At 38.2% G+C, this 24,631-nt stretch overlaps 2 protein-coding genes across 8 annotated transcripts in view; one reads left to right on the forward strand and one right to left on the reverse strand.

Annotated features, from left to right (window-relative positions):
- rasgrp4 (RAS guanyl releasing protein 4) overlaps nt 1–22,475 on the forward strand; it is a 26,113-nt gene extending 3,638 nt beyond the window's left edge. For 2 of the 6 annotated variants that reach the window (XM_079874046.1, XM_079874049.1), the window contains exons 2-17: nt 5,328–5,491; nt 7,525–7,630; nt 7,852–7,914; nt 8,017–8,148; nt 8,470–8,611; nt 8,892–9,065; nt 11,370–11,486; nt 13,856–14,131; nt 14,500–14,580; nt 15,869–15,973; nt 16,155–16,264; nt 16,928–17,069; nt 17,166–17,202; nt 17,278–17,451; nt 21,124–21,320; nt 21,466–22,187. In XM_079874046.1, the coding sequence (XP_079730172.1) occupies nt 5,328–5,491; nt 7,525–7,630; nt 7,852–7,914; nt 8,017–8,148; nt 8,470–8,611; nt 8,892–9,065; nt 11,370–11,486; nt 13,856–14,131; nt 14,500–14,580; nt 15,869–15,973; nt 16,155–16,264; nt 16,928–17,069; nt 17,166–17,202; nt 17,278–17,451; nt 21,124–21,320; nt 21,466–21,576 (2,131 nt within the window). In that variant the 3' untranslated portion in view covers nt 21,577–22,187. Of the gene's footprint in view, nt 1–5,327; nt 5,492–7,524; nt 7,631–7,851; nt 7,915–8,016; nt 8,149–8,469; nt 8,612–8,891; nt 9,066–11,369; nt 11,487–13,855; nt 14,132–14,499; nt 14,581–15,868; nt 15,974–16,154; nt 16,265–16,927; nt 17,070–17,165; nt 17,203–17,277; nt 17,452–21,123; nt 21,321–21,465 lie in introns of all 6 variants that reach the window. The other 4 variants (XM_079874051.1, XM_079874050.1, XM_079874048.1 and 1 more) reach the window with 4 other exon arrangements.
- hnrnpul1 (heterogeneous nuclear ribonucleoprotein U-like 1) overlaps nt 22,235–24,631 on the reverse strand; it is a 14,873-nt gene continuing 12,476 nt past the window's right edge. For both annotated transcript variants that reach the window (XM_079874044.1, XM_079874045.1), the window contains 2 exons: nt 24,371–24,550; nt 22,235–23,389 (listed from right to left, as the gene is read on the reverse strand). In XM_079874044.1, coding sequence (XP_079730170.1) covers nt 23,291–23,389; nt 24,371–24,550 — 279 coding nt within the window. In that variant the 3' untranslated portion in view covers nt 22,235–23,290. The remainder of the gene's footprint in view (nt 23,390–24,370; nt 24,551–24,631) is intronic.

The following is a 24,631-nucleotide window of genomic DNA, read 5'->3' on the forward strand; positions in this document are numbered from 1 at the left end:
TTGGTTTCCCTTTTTGAATGACAAAAATAGATTATTGATTCCTGCTGATATAGACAGATATTTACTTCCACACAGGAGCAGAACGCACATGCTAGATGACAGTCGCCTTTAGTCCTTTTGGTGTGATCAAGCGCAGCTTTTTGGCCGAGACGCAACCGAAGAGAGGCGAGAACACAGTCAGCTTTCGTCACCGCTAGTTCTTTGACGTTGGCTTGGTGTGTCCCGGGAGCTTTTGCGACCAACTGTAAAGACCTTTCAGGATGCCCATTACTCCAACCTCCAGATAAATACACATTAATTTTTGCTGAAATATTACCTTTAGAGTACAATTTTTAATAATTTATCACACTGACAGTTTAAAAAGTCAAAATTGCAATACATAAAAATGCAATTGAGTGACATGAGCATTTTATTCTGGATTCATGCATTATTTATTTTTTATCAACACTTGAATGTGGGTAAGTTTCATTAAAAAAAGCAACATTTTGGACAAAAAGCTGAGAAAAAACGTGTTTTTGTCAAAGACTAGGTCCAAATCGGATTCAGAACGATGATCAAAACACAGATGGAGTCGATCGAGTCCATCAACACACTTAGAGCTTCACAGTCGTTTCCTCTTCCTGGGTCGACATTTATTTCAGTAATGTTAAGCAGTTTTATATACTGTTTAATGTGTGATGATGGCGTTATTTTACAAGTGCGTAAGCAAAGCTTTTATCGCTTGTTTCTGCTTCTTCTTCTCCTGTGTTTTGATCCGGAGATTTAGTACTCTATCGGAAGATCTGTAATAGCGCCCCCTACCATATAACAATGAAAACACGGATTGCTGGTAATTATCATCAATGGCGGGGAAGCGCTGTCATAAATGACAGAAAATTATGTCAATGGCGGGGAAAGAGTTAAATAGCAATACAAGATAAAATTGAAGTCGCAACTCTTAAATATAGTCGTAATTATAAAATCACAGGAAAGAAAATCCCAGGGCTTTCTTTTAAGTTTAGATTTTGACTTCACCTTTCATTTTTTACAGTAACACCAAATATTGATACAACATTGTATCCCCGGGTCCCAGACGATTCCACACTGCACGTACATTTGCATAGACTTGTTTACAAATTCATTTACATTAACCAAGTGCATTTTCCCTCATTTGTTTACTGTGTGTTTGCGTCTGTATCTATGTGTATGTGTGTAGGTCTGCAGAGTGTGTATTGTGTATTGTCATCAGCCGTAGAGCAGGGTGATGCAAATAAGCAAGCGAGAGACGTGAAAATGTGATGGGGAATTTGCATTATGCAGTCATGTCTAATATCTGGCTTGTCAGAAATAGAATGAAAGGAAGAGAAGGACATATGTCTGAGGTGTATTTTATGAAGGTATAAATAGGAAGGCCAAAATTTCTTCCTCGTCTATAAACTTTAACCGAATTTAATTTATGCTCTTGGCTTGAGTGTGTATTCGTGTAGCCCTGATCTCAGTGGTTAGACTTGGTTTGCTTAATGAGATGAGAAGGTCAGAGTGTATGTGTGCAGAGAGAATTGAAAACGAGTGTGCTGAACTGGACATTGGTTCAGGAGGAAGGGAGAGAGAGCGTTTGGGAGGGGTTTGGACGTTCTAAGAACTCATCGCTACTTCTCTGCAGTCTCGACCAGCTTCCTGTTCGTGACACTACTGTCACAGACCACAGTGATTCTTGCTGATGCAGTCAGAGACACAATTCGATGTCCAAGTCCAAGAAGGACATATTACTAACTTACACAGCCAGCAGCAGATGTGAATTTTACAGTACTGGTAGACTGATGTACAATGTTTATGTTTTCTTTGTGTGACTGATAAAAGAGAGAGCAAAGCAGAGAGAGAGAGAGAGAGAGAGAGAGATGCTTATCTACACTCTCTAACTGTCTCTCTTCCTGTGACATTGACGGCCTGAATAGTGGCATCTATAGGGCGGCAGATATCAACACACAACCTTACTGTAAACATCAACTTACTTGATCTACTGGTAGGGCTTGCAGAGCGCGAACAGTCACACATGTACAGTACACAGGCCTGTGCAGAAGACTTCAAGTGGAACCCATTGCTCTTGGTCGAAGGCTCACAGGGACATAAAAAAAAAAAAAATGTGTTAGAGTAGATATAAATAATATTTAATTTAGCACCTGTAGTAAAAATACCTGCAGGTTTTCATCTGAATAATTTCAGCCTCTAGATATATAAAGAGTGTTGCTTGCCCTGTGCAAAACTCACTGCAAATGTGCTTAGGTGGTTTCTAGTAGGGCTGGGTAAAAAATATATAGATTTCTCAATTTTAATCGATTCTTATTTTGAAGAACTGATATCAATTCCTCTCTGAGACCCTTAATTTTTGGTTCACACTTGGTACCTTGACTACCTTCACGGTCAAAACTGACTGAAGCCTTGAAATGTAACTTTTTTTTTTTCAATGTAATCAATGTAATATATTTTTGTTAGAAAATATTTTTTGATTATTATTTAGAATTTTATAATACTATGCAATATTTATACCATTTTAACTATTTTTCTATTACAATTAATTTTAAATATTGCATTGAAAAATAATTATTTTTTAAAAATATATATTAACATTTTGTGTGTGTGTGTTCACATAATACTTACTGCCACAAAAGTCACCAAGTGTCATGCCATTTATGAAGCAACATTTAAAAAAATTCAAAACGTAAAATGTTTTTTTGACCGAAGAGGCAGAGGGTTCAATCCCAAAAGTCGATCTGTTTTCCGTTGATGAATAAACAACTTAAACACGCCTCCCATCCATAAATCGCAATAAGCTTTGGTGGTATTACTTCTGATATAAAACAACATCTCAGCTTTCAAATTCTGTCAAATCTATTACGAAATGCAAACAATATACCGTTTTGGCGCTCTTTGTTATGGCTCAACATTATATGGCGCCTTCACGAAGCGCACGTGAATGATCGTCTCTTCCGCGCTTTATTGCAGCTTTAATGCAGCATGAAATAAACATGATTTAGAAGGTATGTTGAAAGATACTTTAAGATACTTACTGAAATCCGTATCATGTCTCAAGTAAGCGCTCAATCTATGTGTATCTATCGCGGAATGACATCAATAAAACAGCCTGTAATATAATGTCATGTAATGTTAGGCTACATCCTCAGAAAAGCCATCAATGTTCAAAAACGTGTTGTCTGCTAGAAAAATTAACTTAGACAGGAGCATTTTGATAAATATGCACTATATTGCATGTTCATTGTATTTCTTATCATGTACTTCAGTTTTGCCATCTTTACCTGATAGGCCCCAATTAATCGATATCGAATCAATTTGAATCGAATCGCAAGCTTGTGAATTGAATCATGAAATTTGTGTCAATGCCTATCCCCTATTTATTCACTATTAATTCACTAGGTCTTCTATGGGTTAGAGTGTACTGGCAGGTTGGGCGTTTCTAAGTGGTTGCTAAGATATTTATAAGTGGTTGCTAGGGCATTTCTGGATGGCTGCTAAGTTGTTATGGGTTGTTACTAGGGTGTTTCTAAGTGGCTGCTAATGTTGTCTGCATAGTTGCTTGCTCTGACATTTCTAAGTGGTTTCTCAGTCCTTGATTCAAGTGTTTGTTTGGCTGGTTGCAAGACTATAAGTCGTTGCTTGTTTGGTTGCTAGGGGACGTGTTTGCTTAAGTGTTCGGTGTGGTTACTAGGGCGTTTCTAAGTAGGTATTGGGGTGTTCTGGCTGGTTGCTACTGCTAGGTTATTTCTATGTTGTTTCTAAGGTGTTCTGCATAGATTTACGTGACTTTTATTCAAGGTCATGGTGTGGCGTATCAATCTTCTATTGGTCACACGTCTTTACGTGATATAAATTCGAACTTTGTGGCGCAGCGAAATGCGAAACTTCTTTGCTTGAGCTAGGCCTAGTGTTTCCTGTACCCCACATTTGCATGCATAAGAATGGAAGTAAAAAAAATGTAGAATTACCCCCTTTCAGTAGTTGTTGGGGAGTTTTGACTGGTTGCTAGGACTTTTTAAGTGGTTGCTAAGGAGTTCTGGATGGTTGCTAGGGAGTTTCTAAGTGGTTGCTAGGTGTTTGCTTATTGGCCCAAGTCAAAAGATCACATGCCTCAAGTCTCTATGATTTTCTCACCCTTTAATATGACTCAGTTCTCTCCCACAATGTTTGTCTATGACATTTTTTATGATGTACGCCATGTGAAACTGTCAGACCTATGAGAAAAGAAACAGGATATTAGAATAAACAAACAATTTAAAGGGATAGTTGACACAAAAATGAAAATGATCCCATAATTTACTCACCCTTAAGCCATCCTAGGTGTACTTTCTTCTTTCAGCCAAACACATTCTGGGTTATATTAAAAAATATCCTGGCTCTTACAAGCTTTATAATGGGAGTGAATGGTACCATTTTTTTTAAGCCCAAAAAAGTGCATCCATCCTTCATAAAAGTAATCCATGCAGCTCCAGGGTGGTTAATTAATGCCTTCTGAAGTGAAGCGACGTGTTTTTGTAAGAAAAATATCCATATTTCTAACTTTATAAACTATAATCACTGGCTTCCATACCTAATGGCCGGACACGAGTCTATTTCCGGTGAAACCATTCACTCCCATTATAAAGCTTGGAAGAGCCAGGATATTTTTAATATAATTCTGATTGTGTTTTGCAGAATGAAGAAAGTCATATACACCTAGGATGGCTTGAGGGTGAGAAAATTATGGGATAATTAAATTTTTACTATCCCTTTAAGCCCAAAGCATACTTCAGCTGTCCACATTCCGCACTCGCGGCCTAAGGAGTGTATTTTGAAAGGCTCACAAGACAGAATGCAGAAAATTAAGTATACCAGGGCCTTTGGGTGGATGTACAGTATCTTTAGGTGTATGTGCTAATACCTAAGAGGTATTCTAAGCAAAACAGAACACTTAACACAACATTTCTCACGACCAGATCACATATAATTACCCATGACACACAGCCAATATCAAAAAGCCCCACCATCACTGATGCGGTTTTCAATACAGCATTAGGGAACCACAAATTAAGTATTCAACATCAATGACATATTTCATAATATTAAACAAAAGATCTAAATGCTGCTTAGCCTGGTAAAGACAAGTGACTGATGTGATACTGTGAAACTTCTGTGGTTTGATGGGCTGCTCTGTTCTGTAAACTGTTGCTATATATACTATGTTTAGTTTGTTTGTGTTTGGGAATTTTGAATAAATGCTTGTGTCCATGTCCCATTTGTATTGTTGATCAGCATTGGTTGTTTGAATATACCTTTTTTTCCCCACATGTTTACAGCAGCAGGAAATCCTGTACTGTGATAAAGAGCAGGAGGCCAGTTCAGAGGAGAATGACTTGCCCGAGTCCTCAGGAGATCAGCCGGGTTCTTCAGAGTCCACCGGCTCACTCTTTCCGCTCTGCCAGCCTGGACGAACTCATCCTCCGCTGCCTCCACTGCTTCGGTCAGTGTTCGACTCACCTGTATCTGTCTGTCAATGTCAGCCTCAGCCTACATGACAGCCATATGCATTCAACAGGTTGCTTGTCCTGATGTTTTCATGAAGAAAACATGACCAAATGATGACTTCCGAGTAGTTAACAGGTCTTCACATTAACACCCGGGTTGAAATTTATATATAATCTATACGTACACTTTTCAATTGTACTTTTTTTAAAAAGGCATCTGAAATAATAAACTAAGTGCAATCTACTGTTGTCAAAAATATAGATTTTTCAATGCATATCAATACTGAAATATCTGCTTCCAATATTCATTTTCCGCAGAATACACGATTCCAGCTGCGCTTTCTCGCTCTCTTATCTCTCCGGTTTTGTGCTCAAATCCAAAGTGTGTGCACATAAAGCCGCCTCTCAGCACTAAATTGAGTTCTTTTTGCTGCTTATTGTGCTTAAACGATCAAATACACATACAATAATGTCAAAATGCCGGTCTTGGCGAGTATTCACGTAATCAGTTATGTTCTAAGTGAATGTAAACAGTTGAGAAAGAAAACGCATGTGTAACCGTATAATGGATCCGTGCGTTGGGTCTTAAAGTGACAGCAGCCTAATAAACCTGCTGACAAATTATGAGATAATATTAAAAAATATCTATATGGCAGTTTTTCCCCATGGTATCTATGTCAAAATTGTGGCCAGTAAAAATGCTGAGTGGCTGGTGAACAAAAAAGTAAATGTCAAGTCACTTGTCAGAACAGAAAGTCATATATCTCCCACTTTTCTGGGGTTTTCAGCCCTGTCTCTGGCCTCATGTGCCCATCATTCCCAGTATCCGTGTGCCAGCCAGATTATGTAAGTCTGCCGAGTAGTTTGAGGGACAGAGGGAGAGAGAAAAAGAGAAACAGAGGGAAATCTTTTGGTTTACTAGCATTCAAGGCCTGGGAATGTGTTTGTCCCTCTATGCTAATGAGACAAAGCCTGATTGTGCGCCTCAGTTTTCGCAGGCCTGCCCTCTCTCTTGCTCTCTCTATCTTTAGATGTCTCTCCCCCTCTCCCTCAGTTGTTTTTTTCATCATCCCACTTTTTTATAATACAATTTGCATTTTTTTTTCTCTTACCCAAAGTATTAAACTAGTGATCCACAATATAATTGTACCATATCTGTTATTGGTCAATATTTGAGATTTTTAAATTCATCAGTATTGGTTGATACTAAATATTTCATGTTTATTTCCCACTTTTTTTACCTTTAGATAACCTTTTCCGTCATCTAATTCTCACTTTAAAGTTGATAATTAAAAAATAATTGTTATAAATGTGCTGCACGCTTTCCTTTCAATAACAAAATAAACATACAACAAAAATGAGAAAACAGAAGTTAAGAAAGCATCTGATCATAGCGATGTGGATTTGTTGGCACGAGCTCTGCAATTCACCGGCATCATGACATGGCAAAATTACACTGTTATGAAAGTTTGATTATAAAGTATATTTGAGACTATATAGACTGTATAGATCAAAGACTATAGTTTGAATTAATAACATCATAAGCTCTCATTTAATGTGTCATTAAACAGAAGAGAGGCTCTCGGGAGCACGTAAACGTCACATGCTTTTGATTTTTCCGGCAAAAACATAAAAGTTTTCAGTCTAATCTAATCTAAATCAGTCTACAGGCTTTCATAGACAAACTAGGAAGTCGGAAAAGGTGTCTATTCACACATTGGCAATTAAAAAGCGATTAATATGTGAAAATTCTTCCATATAGCCCCTTTAATATCGCCCATTTATTGGTCAATACTAAACTCGTCCTGAACCATTTCTGCTAAGGATGAATGATTCCTGAAATCACGTGGCATATTGAGAAGAAGATGTGCGATTTTCTGATGGCAGACAATAAACTAAACCATAAAAAATCATATTGAAGGCGAAATCCAAGCCATGTATAGAGAGGACAATATAGACATATACTTGGAGGTGGCCTCAATGCCCTGGAAAGCATCTTGTATCTAATTCTGAACATTTTGTTTTGTAGACTCGGAAGGGAAACTGAGCAGAGGGACGCAGCTTGTCCATATGACCCTGATGATGCATAACTGGGTTGTACCATCACACATCTTCGCCCATAAGCTGCTTTCTCTATATCCTCCTTCAAGCACCACTGCCATTATTTTACCTCGTCCATCATTCATAGAATAGTCTTGGGTTCAGTCACAGCCTCGCATGGCTCTTAGTCCCACTGACAAAGAAACAAGAGCTGCCCTGTTTTAGTTTAGCCTGTTTATTGAGGGCGGATTATTTTCACTGAGTGTAAGTGTTTGTATTCTCGTTCTTCTGTTCTTCCTCCTTGACTTGTTAGAACATATAAGGATTGTCCTGCAGAGAAAAGGGGACAGAGGCGCCCACAAATCTGCCACTTCATCAGGTTGGTGGATCCACAACATTCACGCGCGCACCTAAAAATCACTTAACGAATGAAAGGATTCATTGGATTCGTTGTCCTCCGCTTCTTCTGTGTCTGTCTCAGGCAGTGGATGAATCAGTTCAGACTGATGTTTGAGGTGGACCCTCTGTTAGAAGAAGCAATGGGAGATCTCTGGGCTCTGGTCAGGGTTGAAGGAACCGATTCACACTATCAGCTCTTCAATACACCTTACATGTGAGTGTTTTATATTCGAGATTCATGTAGCTTTATTGGCATGCCAGAAAATCTTCCGGTCACTGACAGAGCGTTAGTAACCTTATATCATGTTTCTCGTGATTTAAAAAAACTTTTGATAGTTTTGATTTGTTTAGACACTACATAATTCAATTTGTGTAATTTTATAGTATTGCTAACTGTACTATAATGTGACGAGCTTTGGACAAAGTCATTTGTTTCAGTATAAGTCTTTGTTTCTGACTACATTCTTGTCTTCACCAGTCTGATTTGTGACGATCTATTTGGTTTCTGTCTGTCCATCACTATGTCTGAAACCAGTAATCCTCCAGTGAATGTTTCCCAGACTCCCTCTCCCTCTGTGAAGAAAAGGAAGGTTTCGCTGCTGTTTGACCACATGGAACCAGATGAGATGGCCGAACACCTCAGCTACTTGGAGTTCAAAAACTTCTGCAACGTCTCAGTAAGTCACCCTGAAGGCTTATGACAGTATCTCTCACATCTGACCAGATGCTGCAGGGAAAGCTCGTGCAATCTGAGTTTATGTGACAGTCTAACCTCAGTTTAATGCTGAAGTGACGGCACATACTTACGCTGACTAATAAAGCAACCATAATCACACCCGTTGCACTCATACCAGGACATGTCAGATCATATCAGAGGATCGTTATGTCTTGTCGATCACATTCGTGAGTCAGTGCTCATCTGGATTCAGCTGTGACTGTTGTTGTGTGTCACGTTAGTTCCTGGACTACCGCAGTTACGTGGTTCATGGCTCTGTGAGGGATAATCCGGCGCTCGAGCGCTCTGTCATGCTGTGCAACGGAGTCTCCCAATGGGTCCAGCTCATGATCCTCAACAGACACACCCCACAGCAGCGAGCAGAGGTCTTCACCAAGTTCATTCATGTAGCACAGGTAATTACATACAAACACACACACATTCAGTCGAGCGCAACGGTAGGCTTCCAGAAATACAAGTAACATTCATTTTCTACTGAGAAATTGAATTTTAGCAATGAAATATAAACACTTCAAGACACCTACAATAGGATCAGAGGTTGTTAAATGATGGTATATGATTATTTAGATTATAAAAAAAAGCGGGTGCACTAGCCAAACTCTCAATAAAGATCTAGACTACCCATAATCCTGGCGAGGAAGCGATATGATGTGGCAAGAAAGATCTGATTACTTTGATATGAATTTAAATTATTAATATTAATTATTAACTATACATGTGTGCTGTCCAATTGATTAATCACATCTAACATAAAAGTTTGTGTTTATATAATGCACTGTGTGTATATATATTGTTTATATTTATATATAAAATATATGGATGTATATATGAAGAGTTCAGATGCAAAAGCCTCTAAGTGCCATCTGAAATTTTCTTCTAGAATGGTCATTTTTATAAAGCTTGTATATTTAAGTTAAGTAATTTCACTTAAATGACAATAAATAGGTAATTTGCATTGCCATTTAAGTGAAATTATTGAACTTAAATATACAAGCTTGATAAAAATGATCATTCTAGAAGAAAATTTCAGATGGCACTTAGAGGCTTTTGCATCTGAACTCTTCATATATACACAGACTCAGACACACACACACACATATATATATATATATTAGGGCTGTCAAAAGATTAATCGCGATTAATCGCATCCAAAATAAAAGTTTGTGTTTACATAATATATGTGTGTGTACGGTGTATAATTATTTTGTATATATAAATACACACACATGCATGTATATATTTAAGAAATATTTGCATACATATACTGTATATATATTTATATAGTTTATATTATATATAAATATATATTTTTTTATATATAAATAACACATTTTTCTTAAATATATACATGCATGTGTGTGTATTTATATATACAAATTTAATTATACACCGTACACACACATATATTATGTAAACACAAACTTTTATTTTGGATGCGATTAATCGCGATTAATATTTTGACAGCCCTAATATATATATATATATATATATATATATATATATATATATACACACACACATATACATGCATACATATGTGTGTGTGTACACACATACATATAATATTTATGTTATATATATATATATACATATTATATAAACACACATTTTATGTTAGATGCTATTACATCGATTTACAGTAACAGCACAAATATAGATACAGTATACAGTGACATTTTGTAATAAAATATCTGTAGTCTATACTTACAATTAATTACCTATAATTAATAGTTTAAATAATCAGCATATCAGTCAAATCAGTATATAATCAATAATTGCTGAATCAAGCCAGTGCTTCATTGAATTTGTAGTTCATTCATTCATACACAATCTTTTACTTTTTTTGTATATTTTTTTCTGCTTCTAATCAAAAGTTTGTACTGTTGTGATTCTTTTGGCTTTAAACTTTTTATTGAAGAATGTTTTTTAAAAAAATACTCTTTGGAGAAAATGAATTGGATAATCACACCTGGAAACCAATTTTGTGAACACTGAGCAGTCGCTGTTGTGGATCTGAAAATGAAAGAATTGTACATGTTGAAATGTATGTTTCAGTAGTCTGGAACAGTACGTCTGTAACTTTCCATCAAGACACTGACGTAAAATGTCCTGTAGAGAGCATGACAAAACATGTGGTTTATCTCCGACCCTGCGGCAATTCATTTTTTTAGGTTGCCTGTGATATCTGTCCGTGAGATGTCTGACTCACCGCAAAACATTTTACAACATGACACTGAAGACATGAAATTTTTTGGATTACAAAATTGAATACCATGTAAATTCATCATATCGGTCAGTTGATGAGTGACACCTATCAGGATAAGCCTATAAGACTGCTCACTTTGAGGATGCCTGAGCATTTCATGTATTGGCTCAGAGGAAACGATTACATCATATGTGCTTTGTGTGCTGGCCTGTATTTAACCACACAAACATAGATGTACGTACAAGACAACCCAAAGAAAACACCTAGAAAACATGCAAATGCGTCAAATGATGTGTCAGTGAGGACATCTGATATAAGTATGCCACTCGAGAGTAATGTTCCTGTATTGGGAAATGATTTGGGAGAACTGTTGCATAACTGTCGCTTTCAAGTGCTTTTTTACAGGAAAGAGGATGTGCGCAGCTCGGTGTTGCCATGCGTCGAGAGAATGTAATGCTACGATTCACTGCATGTTTCTCATCTGTTTGAGCAGAAGCTGAGAGCTCTACAGAACTTCAATACTCTGATGGCGGTGATTGGAGGCCTGTGTCATAGTTCAATCTCTCGTCTTAAAGATACAGCCAGCCTGCTGTCCTCTGATGTCACAAAGGTCAGTTTGTCTGACCCCTAGGTTTGCTAGCCACATCCTCTTTGCTCACACGCAACTATTTTTACATGGGCTTAACAAATTGCCTGATCTTAAAGGGATACTTCACCGATTAGCATTAAGCTTTGCATCAGTAGAAATCCGGAAGTATTTTGGAGTGACCGTGCTTCCCTCCCTCATGTCCCCCTGAGACGAGAGATTTCTGTATTGTGTGTCTGGAAAAAAACCTCAGATGATGCAAAAATCGTTATTTTGTATCATGGAGGCTTTTTTGTCCGGAGGCGAGAGACTACAGCCAGTAGGAGGAGCTCGTCCCGCATGTCTTCAACCCGCCCATAGGGGGATCTCACGATAAAACGCCGTCTTTTCAGTTTCGAGTCGACTAGTAGCCTAGCTGTATCATTTCTTCCGATACTGCCCTCTGTAACCGGTAGGCGTGGCTTGGGAGTGGCCTCGTAGGGCAGCGAAGCAAGTGCATTCTGGGAGTTGTAGTCTTTCATCCACATGAGCCAAAAATACATTTTCTGGCTTTTCTCAGTCTAGAAGGCACCAACTTCTAAAATAATTTCACATTTCTACTACATAAATGACCCAATTTAAATACACATTCATCTTTCCAGCGGTGAAATATCCCTTTAAGTCATTGATCTTTCAGCTATTGATCTATGTATTGATTCTTTGATTAGTTTGAAACAGCTGCATCTTTAGTGCAGTTCACAATCTCTACAACACAGCGACCATAAGTAAATCAGTGTTTTCAGTGTTTAATATTAGTTCAGTTGTATGCAGTTCTAGTGGAGCCAAATCCACAGAAATATAGGTTTCCCTCCAAATTCAGTGCAAAAATGATTGCAGATTCTTTGTGGGCCCATCTTACTGAAGGATTCGGGCTCCTTACGTAAATGTTTTAGTTGTTGCCCTATTTTGGAAGGACAACTGCAATAACAATCTTGCTGGTTTGCCCTTGTGTAAGATACAGGACAGCGCAGATTGCTTTAGGTTGAACTGTTTCTGCGAGCAGGGTACTATAAATCTCTGAATACCTTTATTCAGCAAGGATGCGTTAAATTAATCAAAAGTGACAGTAAATACATTTATAATATTACAAAAGATTTTTATTTCAAATAAATGCTGTTCTTTTGAACTTTCTGTACATCAAAGATTCCTGAATCATGGTTTAAATTAAATTACATTTTAAAATATAATAATAATATTTCACAATATTACTGTTTTTACTACATTTCTGATTGATGCAGCATAGGATAACATTAAAATCTTTTGAAATCCAAAATTTTGAAAGGTAGTGTACATTATGCTTGTATTAATTTATACAACTGGAAATGTTAAAACATTTATTAGTGTATGTTGAAATTAACAGGTTAATAAATTTTGTAATTATAAAGGTGCAGTAAGCGATTTCTGAAACACTGTTGAAATTGGTTTGGACCTGAGTAGCACAACACACTTATACCCAATCAGCAGTAGGGGCATGTCCACTCATGATGGGGGAGGAGAGAGAGTGAGCCAATCAGCAGTAGGGGGCGTGTCCACTCATGATGGGGGGGGGGGGGGGAGTGAGTAAGCCAATCAGCAGTAGGGGGCGTGTCCACTCATGATGGGGGATGAGAGAGTGAGCCAATCAGCAGTAGGGGGCGTGTCCACTCATGATGGGGGAGGAGAGAGTGAGTGAGCAAGAGGGAGTTTTGAAGAAACACTGTAGAAAGAGAGATGGCTGAGAGACATTACAAATACAGAAGCGAAAATCTCAAAGTTCTATCACAGGAAAAAGAAGGGTTATGATCAGACGAGAGCTTTAGGACCCGCGTTAATATTAGAAAAGCTTTCCATCGCTGGAGAGACCTAAGCAGGAAGGCCTGAGGTTGCGTTGTTTCTGCTCCATAAATGAGTAACATTGGTTTTGCCACATTTCACAGAACCAAGATATGTTATTGTAATGTTAGGTATAGTAACAGGACAGTTTTGAGTGTCTATGTTTGTCTGGAGCTGCTGGAAACTAACAACCAACTGTTGCTTGTATATACTCGTGTACTCTGTTTATTTTTTGTTCTTCCTTGTCGTTCGTTCGTCATCTTTGCTTTATTTTTTACAAAGCATTATTTTGCTTGGCAGCTATGATAAAGAGTCATCCACTCTTGCATTGTGTGTTCGTGCATTTTGGGGGCGGAGCAATGAAGGGAGGGGTGTGTTTGTTTTGGTTGATTTAAAATATCAACAGTGTTTCTCAGAAATCACTTACTGCACATTTAACTAATAATAAAAAAAGCGATCTTTATTGATATCAATGAAAAAACTAAATGAGATCTAACTTATCAGAAAGGCTCAATACCTGTTATTTTCCCTTTTCCCCCCAGACTCTCAGTGAGCTCACAGAGCTGCTGTCATCCTACAGCAACTATTCAAACTACAGGCGGGTGTACAGCGAGTGCACTGGATTCAAGGTGCCCATCTTGGGTGTTCATCTCAAAGATCTGATCTCCCTCAACGAGGCGTTGCCAGACTACCTTGAGGACGATAAGATCAACTTGGGGAAACTGCAGCATTTATACAGCAACATTAGTGACTTGTTGGCCATCCATGACTGCACCCCACCGTTTGAGGCCAACAAAGACCTGCTGCACCTGCTAACGGTGAGACGAGGGGGAAATGGTGGTTTGAAAGTGATTTATTAACAACAAATCCATTTACACTGGAAAGCCTCTCTTCTCGGAAGTGTTTGTTGTGCCTCATGCATGCTGTGGGTTGTAAATACCTGACCAGGCCCCACCAGTACATGGAACAATTGTGTCTATTTAGAAGCATGTAAATATGTCTTTATTTGATTTCTATGGAGAGCCTGCATCTATTTTTAAGCCTAAATGAGTATTTTTAACATCTTGCCGGGCAGCCCTCATCTTTGTGGTTATGCTCGGCTGTTTGTGTGTGATACTGAGAGATGTGGATTGCAAACAGTAGGCGTCCTCTCATGTGTAACGATTCTGCCCCACCTTTCCCACAGCTCTCGCTAGACTTGTGTTACACGGAGGATGAGATATATGAGCTCTCCTACGCAAAGGAACCCAAGAACCCCAAAATTCAGGTGAGGCCCTCAAAATAAACATTGCCTTGCTATCTGGCTATAGCTCATGCTTAGGATTCAGGATTCAATCAAACACCTATCTATCTATCTATCTATCTATCTATCTATCTATCTATCTATCTATCTATCTATCTATCTATCTATCTCTATCCATCTATCTATCCATCCATCCATCCTTCTATCATCCATCTATCTTCTATCCATCCATTCCATCTATCTATCATCCATATCCATGTATCTTCTATCCATACATCATCCATCCATCTATCATCTATCCATCTATCATCTATCCATCTTTCTATCTATCATCTATCCATCTTTCTATCTTCTATCCATCCATCCATCTGAATGTCTTGAAAAAAAGAAAAAAATGCTATTTTTTTTGCAATTTATACATTAAAATGTTCACAGGTAATTGTACTCCTACTGTCATTGACACCAGTTACTAATGACCAGTTTGCAATCAAGTTTTAATTGCGAAAGAGCTCAAAAAGGTCACGAATGGCATCCCAAGTTCTGAAAAAGCTACTACAAATTCAGTCATTTTGGGTCACAATAATCTTAAGAGTTCTTGGGAGTTTTGCAAAAAACAGCAGGCGAAAAATGCCATATATGGACCATTATATCATAGAGAATTGGAGGTGTGCTCTTTTGACACGGCCGAGTAAGAAACCAGCAATAACGCTATGAACCACATGGAAACACCCTGAAAACCACTCAGAGCGCATTAGCAACCACATAGCAACACCCTGATAACCTCCAACGGTTGGCATTGCATGGCATGGCATTATTGCATGCAAGTATCACTCAGAATCTCTTAAGAAAGTATGAAAATATAGTTCTCTGACATCTAAAAAAAGACTGCACAAACTTTGACATGCATTACATATTCAACAGGCTTGATATTCATGACTTATGCTAGTGTTTTCATATTGTCTGACCTTGGATGTGACCTGTTTATAGACAGGGAGTATCCCGTTCTGATGTGTGGGTACAGGACTCGGCGCACTCCTCTTTGTGCAAACACTTCAAAGAAAACCACAAAAAAGACACACATTGCTGAAAGACGCGCGATCGCTATCTTCGTTGCTTTCAGTGTGGGTGTTGTTACGTACAAGCTTTGTTTGATTATTTCCTATAAATCCTCTGTCTGTGACAGCATTCGCATTTTACAAATAAAACGGCTTTGTTTGTATAATGTTTTCCAACGTTGCTGATCTTATGAGCGCTGGTGTTATTCGAGTGTCAAAACTAAACTGTCAGGTCTCTAACCACACTTGTTCTGTAGCCCGTAGCTCCAGTGAAGCCCCCAGTGGTTGCAGAGTGGGGTTCGGGACTGACTCCACGCCTGGATCCCGCAACCATCTCCAAACACGTTAAACAGATGGTGGATGTAAGTGAGAAACGTGTTTATTCCCACTCTTATAGGGCCAGTTCCTTACTGTGACAGTGTGACAGGTTCCTGGCCGTCCACTCTCACTTCCTTAATAGCATGCAAGACCAAATGTCACAAACAGATTTCAGATGTCAGTCTCTCGCTTTCAAGATAACAATGATTGCGTTGCCCCCTACAGTCCATCATGAAGAACTATGATTTGAACATGGATGGCTACATTTCTCTGGAGGACTTTGAGAAGATTGCTGCAAATTTCCCCTTCTCCTTCTGCACGCACGAGAGCGATAGGTACGAGGCCTTTTACACTCTGATAGACGCAACCCCCAAAAACACACAAGAAGTGAAACTTAACACTTGTTTTCGTCCAAAGTTTTTTAAAAATGTTTTAGAAAGGAGTATCTTAAGATCACCACGACTACATATATTTGATCAAAAATACAGTAAAAAATATATACATTTACTATTTCAAACTGTTTATTCGTGTGATGCAAAGCTGGATTTTCAGCATCATTACTCCAGTCTTCAGTGTCACATGATCCTTCAGAAATCATTCTAGTATATTTTGATTGATTTGAAATGGAAATAGTTTGTAACATAAAACTTTGGATCAATTCGTCTTAATTGCTATATATATATAGCAATTAAGTGCCATCTGAAATTTTCTTCTAGATAATTTAAATCTCAATAAGATAAATCTCAATAATTTCACTTAAATGGCAATGCAAATTACCTATTAATTGTCATTTCAGTGAAATTACTTAACTTAAATATACAAGCTTTATAAAAATTATGAAAATTTCAGATGGCACTTAGAGGCTTTTGCATCTGAACTCTTCACATATATATACATATATATATATATATTTATGGAAAAATGGGATTTTCTCCAGGCCTGATTGACTTATGTGAGCAATTCATTAAAGTAATCAATCTCTGTCCTTTATTTTTCAGAGAAGGAGAGATCAGTAGAGAGGAAATCACTTCATATTTCATACGTGGGATGTCAGTGTGTGCTAAGCTCGGCTTCAACCTCCACAACTTCCACGAAACCACGTACAAAAGGCCCACATTCTGTGACTCCTGCGGAGGATTTGTGAGTGTTAAAACTGAGGACCATTGCATTTGCGGAGCTCAGCTCTGACTTGTCTGTGTAACTCATCTAACTTTCTTCCCCTCTATTCTCCAATAGTTATGGGGAGTCAAAAAGCAAGGCTACCACTGCAAAGGTTAGAACATACTAATCAACCAGTTTCCTCTAGATTGGCACATCAGCACCATTTTAACCGTGCTCTTTCTTTCAGACTGTGGAGTAAACTGTCATAAGCACTGTAAGGATGTGGTGGGAATGGAGTGTTTGAAGAGGTTCCAGGTGACCAGTAGCTCTTGTCCCAGCACCCCAGGCCCCGTCTCAGGCCACCACACTAAGGGCAACAGCTGGAGTGAGTTTTCTTATGCCAATCATGATACTATATACAGTAAGTCAGCCGGTCAATATCGCAAAATAACCCCCAACAGGGTGATCACGGCATAGAGGGACTTTGTACTATCCTGAAGAGGTTTATTTTGGCAATATTGACCTTTTAATTGTCCGCTATGCCATTTTTGAATGATTATCACATAAAGTAGTTAAATGGATATGAAATATTGATTTGAGAATTATATTATTATGAAAAACGAAAGACACCATGTCGTGATCATGAAACTAGCATAGCTAAGAGGAAGGAAAACCAACATTCTCAATGCAGTTTGTAACTATTTTATTTGTTTCTAACTATTTTTAACAGAACTATTTTTGTGTATTTTATGTATTTATAAAATAATTTGTTTACGCCGCACTCAGATAGGTTTATGGGTAGACCTTCATGCTTGCTTTATTGTAAAATATTTTACATATTCATACGAATCCCATCATACGAAATCGCAACCTTGTGAAATAGATAGGTTTTCTCATTAGATCGAGCTGGGAAATCGGTTGCCAGGAATATTTGTGTGTTAATTATATTGTTTGTTAATATATTTTAGCAGTCATTATTAAAAAAGATATTTGACTGCATGTTAACACAGTTGACCAATCAGAATTTAAAGTATTCCAGAACACCTTGTATTAAAGGTGCACTGTGTAATATTTAGGAGGATCTGTTGACAGAAATGCAATATCGTATACATAACTATGTTTTCAGTGGTGTATAAAGACATTACATAATGAACCGTTATGTTTTTATTACCTTAGAATGAGCAGTTTCTATCTACATACACCGCGGGTCCCCTTACATGTCAAGTCGCCATTTTGCGCCGTCATGTTTCTACAGTGGCCCTTAACGGACAAAAGCGTTTCATCACTATGTCGTTCTTCATGCAAAGAAACTAGCTAAAGTCAGCGAACAAAACACTGACACAATGATCAACAAGTAGCAATAATATTCGCAATAACATTTCGTTAATAATTAAGTAAACAATTTCTTACATAATCTTTGTAAAGAAACCTCATTGCTTAACTGGCTACTCTCTGCTGTCTCAGACGACGACATCTTTTCCTGTCCGCCACCGTAACTTATTTTGGTTGCAATTCGCACCAAAAAAAATCATACACTGCACCTTTAAGCTAATGCACGTTTAAAACCCCTATGAATTAGCTTGATGAACACAGGCTGAATGTGAAATAGCATAATTCCCTTACTATTAATAAGTACAGTAGTATGCTACCATTTATGAAACTACTTAATGGGTATTTTAAGCATATAAAGATGCGGCAAAAATAGTAACAGCGGTATGCCATTTTAAAATTAACCAGGTATTCCCCCCATAATGATGCATTTCCAATTTAAACAGGAAGTTTAGTCGGGACATATATAATCGAAGAGCCAGTCCCTTTTATTTTTAAAGGAGAACTCCGGTCAATTTTAACATTGAGCTCATTTTTTTGTACATTTGGAGTGCTGTCAGTACAGAGAACAACGACAAAAATCGGTGTTGCCTACACCGTGTTATCCTCTTTTTAAAATTTGCACCCTGTTGACTTCAATGGGGCAAGTACTAAACCTGCTTTTAGCCTCCTTGATGTGTCATTACAAGTGCACAGGTCATGTGAGTGATTCCTTCAGAGTGAACACGAGTGAGTCGGACTGCAGTAGATGTGAAAGATATGAATAAAAATTATGTTATTTAAGCCAGCGCAAATACCTTTGTTTACATCCTGTTTTTCGGTTGAAGTCCAAAGTAGTCTATTGCAGAGTTCACACGCATAGGTTTAGTACCTATGATCACGCGCGTGAACTCGGCAATCGACTACTTTGGACTTCAACCGAAAAACAGGATGTAAACAAAGGTATTTGCGCTGGCTTAAATAACATCATTTTTATACATTTCTTTCACATCTACTGCAGTCAGACTCACTCGTGTTCACTCAGAAGGAATCACTCACATGACCTGTGCACTTGTAATGACACATCAAGGATGTTAAGAGGCTAAAAGCAGGTTTAGTACTTGCCCCATTGAAGTCAACAGGGTGCAAATTTTAAAAAGAGGATAACACGGTGTAGGCAACACCGATTTTTGTCGTTGTTCTCTGTACTGACAGCACTCCAAATGTACAAAAAAATGAGCTCAATGTTAAAATTGACCGGAGTTCTCCTTTAAGGTCAGCATGAAATGTAAATCGTATTAATCTTATTGTGAGTGATTCATCCATGTGTATGTTTTATTTTTAAATGTCTTAATATTTTGGACTTCTCTCTGGTGACGCATGTCAAACATCATTTAGTCCGCTTAAACCCCACCCCTTTCTTAAATTTGACCTCAAGCTAACATTCAGATCTCCCTCCATCCAATGAACAACCGATGCACCGTTACACTTCCCTGTACGTCAATACTTGTCACTTTAAGTCATCACACAGTTCTCCTAACCAACTTTCAGTTAGGTGTTAATTTCACATTCAAAATGCGTTAAAGCTATCATTCTTCCATAACACTAGCGAAGATTGGCACATGCATCAAAGCAACTGCTGTTGTGCTGTTTTGAAAAACTGACCTAAGTATCGAGAAATGTGTCCTAATGATTGTAAAAAAAATAATAATAATGGCATAGACATTTACCGCTTGCTGTCAGTTGTAAATAGTATTTGGGTGATATAATTCTAGAAACTGTTTGATAAGACATTTGTGTAGTGCAGGATGAGTCATCAGTATATTTTTGATCCGTTTTCCTGGAAGAGCAAGACTGAAATTGAAATGTGTATATCTGCTAAAAGTGAATTCATGTCAATGTCTATGAATACACTAGCATCCAGATAGCTACAAAGCTAATACACATGGATTAAGAGCCACAGAAATCCTTTAAGTCTTCATAAAACGAAAGCTGTGACAGTATTGTCTTCCCTACTGTGACGTAAAACGTCTTCTCGAACAATAAAAAAAAATAAAAAAAAATAAAGTACAGCGGGACTGATTGTATGGTTGTTAGTCGTGCGTAGCCAGATCTTCAGACTGACGGCAGAAGGTCTGGACTTCATAGCAGCTTTTATTGGCCAAGGACCATCCAGAGGCCGTCTGACCGACATGTGAAGCAACCAATCAAATCAGTTCGTTCTGTTACGCGTGAAAATGTAATGTCGATGTCCCTACAATAACAGACCGGTGTGTAAAACTCTTGGACGCATTTTAAAAGTCTTTGCCATGAACTTTACATACTTTTGAAAATCCAGTGTTTAGTATGACTCATTGTCATAGTTGTAAACACAACGGCGCTCTTTTTCCATGAGGGGGTTTGGCATCACGGCGGCTTTGACCGTTAAAGAACGCGACACACACGTCTCCTGCTAATCCTGTAGAATTCAACCAATCAGATGAAGACTTCAAAAATGCTGAATAGTTTCCAGTTAAGTGTGTCATGTGCATCAGCCGTTCAGCCAGTGGTCCGTGGCCGTCTGAGGTTGAGGCTTGGTTGTGGTTTGCTGTTGCTGTGATCTCATGCGAGTGACAGGTTGTCCCGTCCTTGCGTCACTAAACACGTCATCAGAGTGAGGGGAAGTTAGCCATTTTACATGGATAAATAATTTAGAATAAACAAAAAATGGTCAATTTTTTAATTTCATGGTGACTTAAGTTGGCAGATGATTTATTGGCTCTGTTTTCCGGCCTTTCAAAATCAGGTTCTGAAGAGGAAGCATTTGTCTTTCCTAATGGAAACCGATCTGAAAGCTCCAAGGGCCAAACTTCATCAGACAGCGACGCCGAGGCGGGCACACTATCCGACAGGTCCACTCAGACAGACCCAGGAGTTTGGACGCCGGTGGCCAAACGGAAAGATCGTCTTCATTCCCAGAAACAACACCCCCCCCTTGAAAAGGTATTGCCATGAAGCACACAATGTCTTACTTTCTTGCATTCCTCACAGCAAACATAAGTGGATGTTTTCAAAAATAGATTGTTGGTGAGTGAGACTGGTTAGCAAACACATCTTGAGACTAACGTTCCCTGCCTTATCGTCCCAGAGTGCCACTCTACCAGCAAGGGTGCGAGGTTCATCTGCCCCTAGTTCTCTCCTACAGGAGAAAATGGATGAACTGAAGCTGAACAAAGATAAACGAAAGGAACCAGACTGAAGTAGTCTGTGCAAATGGCCGTTTGTTTGTGTGTGGTGGAACTGTTAAATACACTGGACAGAACAGACTGAAGAACATGTCCTCATCTTTCTCGCCAACTGTCTTGTTCTATTGTCTTCAACAGATTGTTCATGACGTTCATTAAATGTGAAGGGATTTTATTTAAGGAATTACAGATGGTCCGCTTCCTCAGGGCTCTTTGAAACCCTGCCGGTGGATCCGTTCAGTAAGAACTCTCTATGCACCAGCGTCAACTGCCAGCGAGGACCGGTTAAACGGACCTCGCATCTCCACGAGTACTCAAAAGTGGACTGCGACATCATCAACCTCACTACCACTCGTCTTTGTACGAGACCGACGGACTTTCTTGCCTTTCGACACGAAGTGCGAGGTGCTTTCTGCAAGAATCGTTCGATTGAGTACAAACATCTACTGCCTTAATATTCACACTGATGGGAAATGGCCGACTGTATTGGACTTGAACAGGAAGAATGTACCTCCTCTGTTAAGGGACGTGATTTCGGTGCTGATATAACACCCAGAATGCATCACTGTGCCTTATGTAATGAACAATTTCATTGAGAAGGAGACAAAGGGTATTATATCACTGTTTATATCAGACAATAGTCCTGTCTCAATTCAAAATGATCACAATCTACTTCATTAGTGGTCGTGTCCATCTGGCGTATGGAAAAAGAGCGGGAGAGTGACATTAAGGGTCAATTAAAACGAACACTGTGGACCAATTTTGATTGTTTTTCTAACATGTTTTCTGTTAGACCATCTCCAACTTGAATGTCTGTTTTACTAAATCTTGAATTTAGGCTATAGATTTTTATTTATTGAGGAATGATAAATCTTAAGTATTTTCCATAATAAAGCACTGCCTGATGTGATTGAAATAAAAATGACAAAATGACCGAAATGTTTTCTTTGTCCTATACGAATGAACGCTGGTTTCATTAAATGTTGTGAGTGAGTGTGACGACACTTCATGTTTGAGTTTTAAACCATCAGCAGAGCCACGGTAGTGTTTTACAATTTAATTCTCAAAGCAAAAATGAATTGGACAGGACAGAACAAATAACGTCCACGAAGAACACCAAACAGTTCAGAAATAAATGCGCTAGTTTCTCAGCCAGGATAGTTATGAACACTTAAAATTGGCTTGCGCTTTCTATTATCAAGAAGAGAAGTTATCAACACAAAACTCTTCATCTTCCCATCTGCGATGCCAATGAGTATCTAAAACATTGAACAACTACAATTTAAACAAAATCTTTTTACACTCATGTCTCGTGTTAAATTAAGACTTATAATAGTTATATGAAAAGCAGCTACATTCCAAATTAAATTGAATTTATGCAAATCAAAACTTTGTTCAGCGTTGACGAAGCATTTCACAGTTTCTACACCTGCAGGCTGGATGTGGTACTACAACATGAAGCACCTTCCAATAATAATATCTTTCACATCCACTAGAAATCAGTCATATTATAGTCCTTTATTTCAACCTCAGGGGTTTGATCATATCAGTCAATTTTATACGGAGTCATTAAGTTCCAAACAATCGTTGACTTATAACAGTCTTGGAAATAAATGAGTAAATGGTGTGAAAGAGAAAATTAAATGATGTGGACGGACGTGTTTTAATAAGAGAAGCGTGGCATGGTGTGTGTATACGTGTGTGATGATATCAGAGCGTTGTTCCTGTTCACTGTGAGCCCTGCTGTCCAGAGTGGTTCCCATATTGACTGTAGTACTGGTTCCACTGGCTCTGATTCTGGTAATACTGCTGCCACTGCTGCGCATACTGGAGAAAAACATCACGCTTCAATAAAACGACAACTTTACAGACTTATTTTCCAGATGACAACATGTGACGCCTTTCACGTCCTCGGACTGGGGATTATGCCTTTCCATCGCAACACTAAATGAATCTGCAGCGGTCAGGTGGTACAAGTAGGAGCTTTGAGAAAATTCAAAGTTTACAAGTTGTAATTACGAGCTCTACGAGGACGTGTACGCTTAGTTGAAATCTCGTAATTACGACATGGAGTGAACGTACCTATGGTTTTACATTTCAATCATCTGATCTAATAATGACAAAAGTGTTTAAATGTAATAAGAGGACGTAAAATGATTATAAAATATTCAAGGAATGTTTAAAAAACAACTCTATTAACAGCATATGTGGCATGCAGACAATAATTTGAAACACTCAATCAGTTTATTATAATAAAGAATAGAAAATGCATTTACAGTAATGCACTTTCAATCTAAGGGGTTGTTTACACACCATTTTTTAACTAAAAAAGGCAAACTTTTTATGCGTTTTGGTCGTTCATTTACATGACAACAGTGTTTGGTCGTGATACAGCGTTTTAGTCGTTTTTGCGGATCTGTGTGAACGGAGATCGTTTTGACAACATTGTTATCTGTACTTGAGAAACGCCAAGGAAAAACTTTTCCGTTTTAGTGCATTAATAGTTTGACTTTATTATAAAATTAACATTCGGGTGGAGTGCTAACAAGCTGCCATATGCTTAATTATTATTAGCAGTAATCATATTTTTCAGAGATTGATTTGTACATTTTATATCCATAATATGAACCCCTTTCATGATAGTTGAGAGATATTCCTATTTTATACGATTTTACCAAGAGTAGCAGACTAGAAGCTTTTAAAACTGTTAGTTGAGGGACAAGTCAAAATGGTTTTCAGCCACCACAAATGCTTTCACATACTGTAGCTAAAGTTGTTTTTAATCACAGAACATTCCTTGTAACTCACCTGTTGATACTGTTGATTGTAGTTTTGCTGGTTATATGATTGTCCAGATCCTTGACTGTCATGGTAACCTTGTCCATAACCTGGATATTGGCTGTAGTTGCCATAGTTGTAGCCTTGGTTGTAGTTTCCTTGGCTATAGTTGCCCTGGTTGTAGCCTTGATTATAACCCTGATGATAACTCTAAAAATAGAAAGCAAAATAAAACAAAAACAACAACAATAGATAAATGCACATAAACATCTCATAAGGTCCCAATATACT

The sequence above is a fragment of the Squalius cephalus genome, assembly GCF_949319135.1.
Source record: "Squalius cephalus genome assembly, chromosome: 6".
In the NCBI taxonomy this organism is placed as follows: domain Eukaryota; kingdom Metazoa; phylum Chordata; class Actinopteri; order Cypriniformes; family Leuciscidae; genus Squalius; species Squalius cephalus.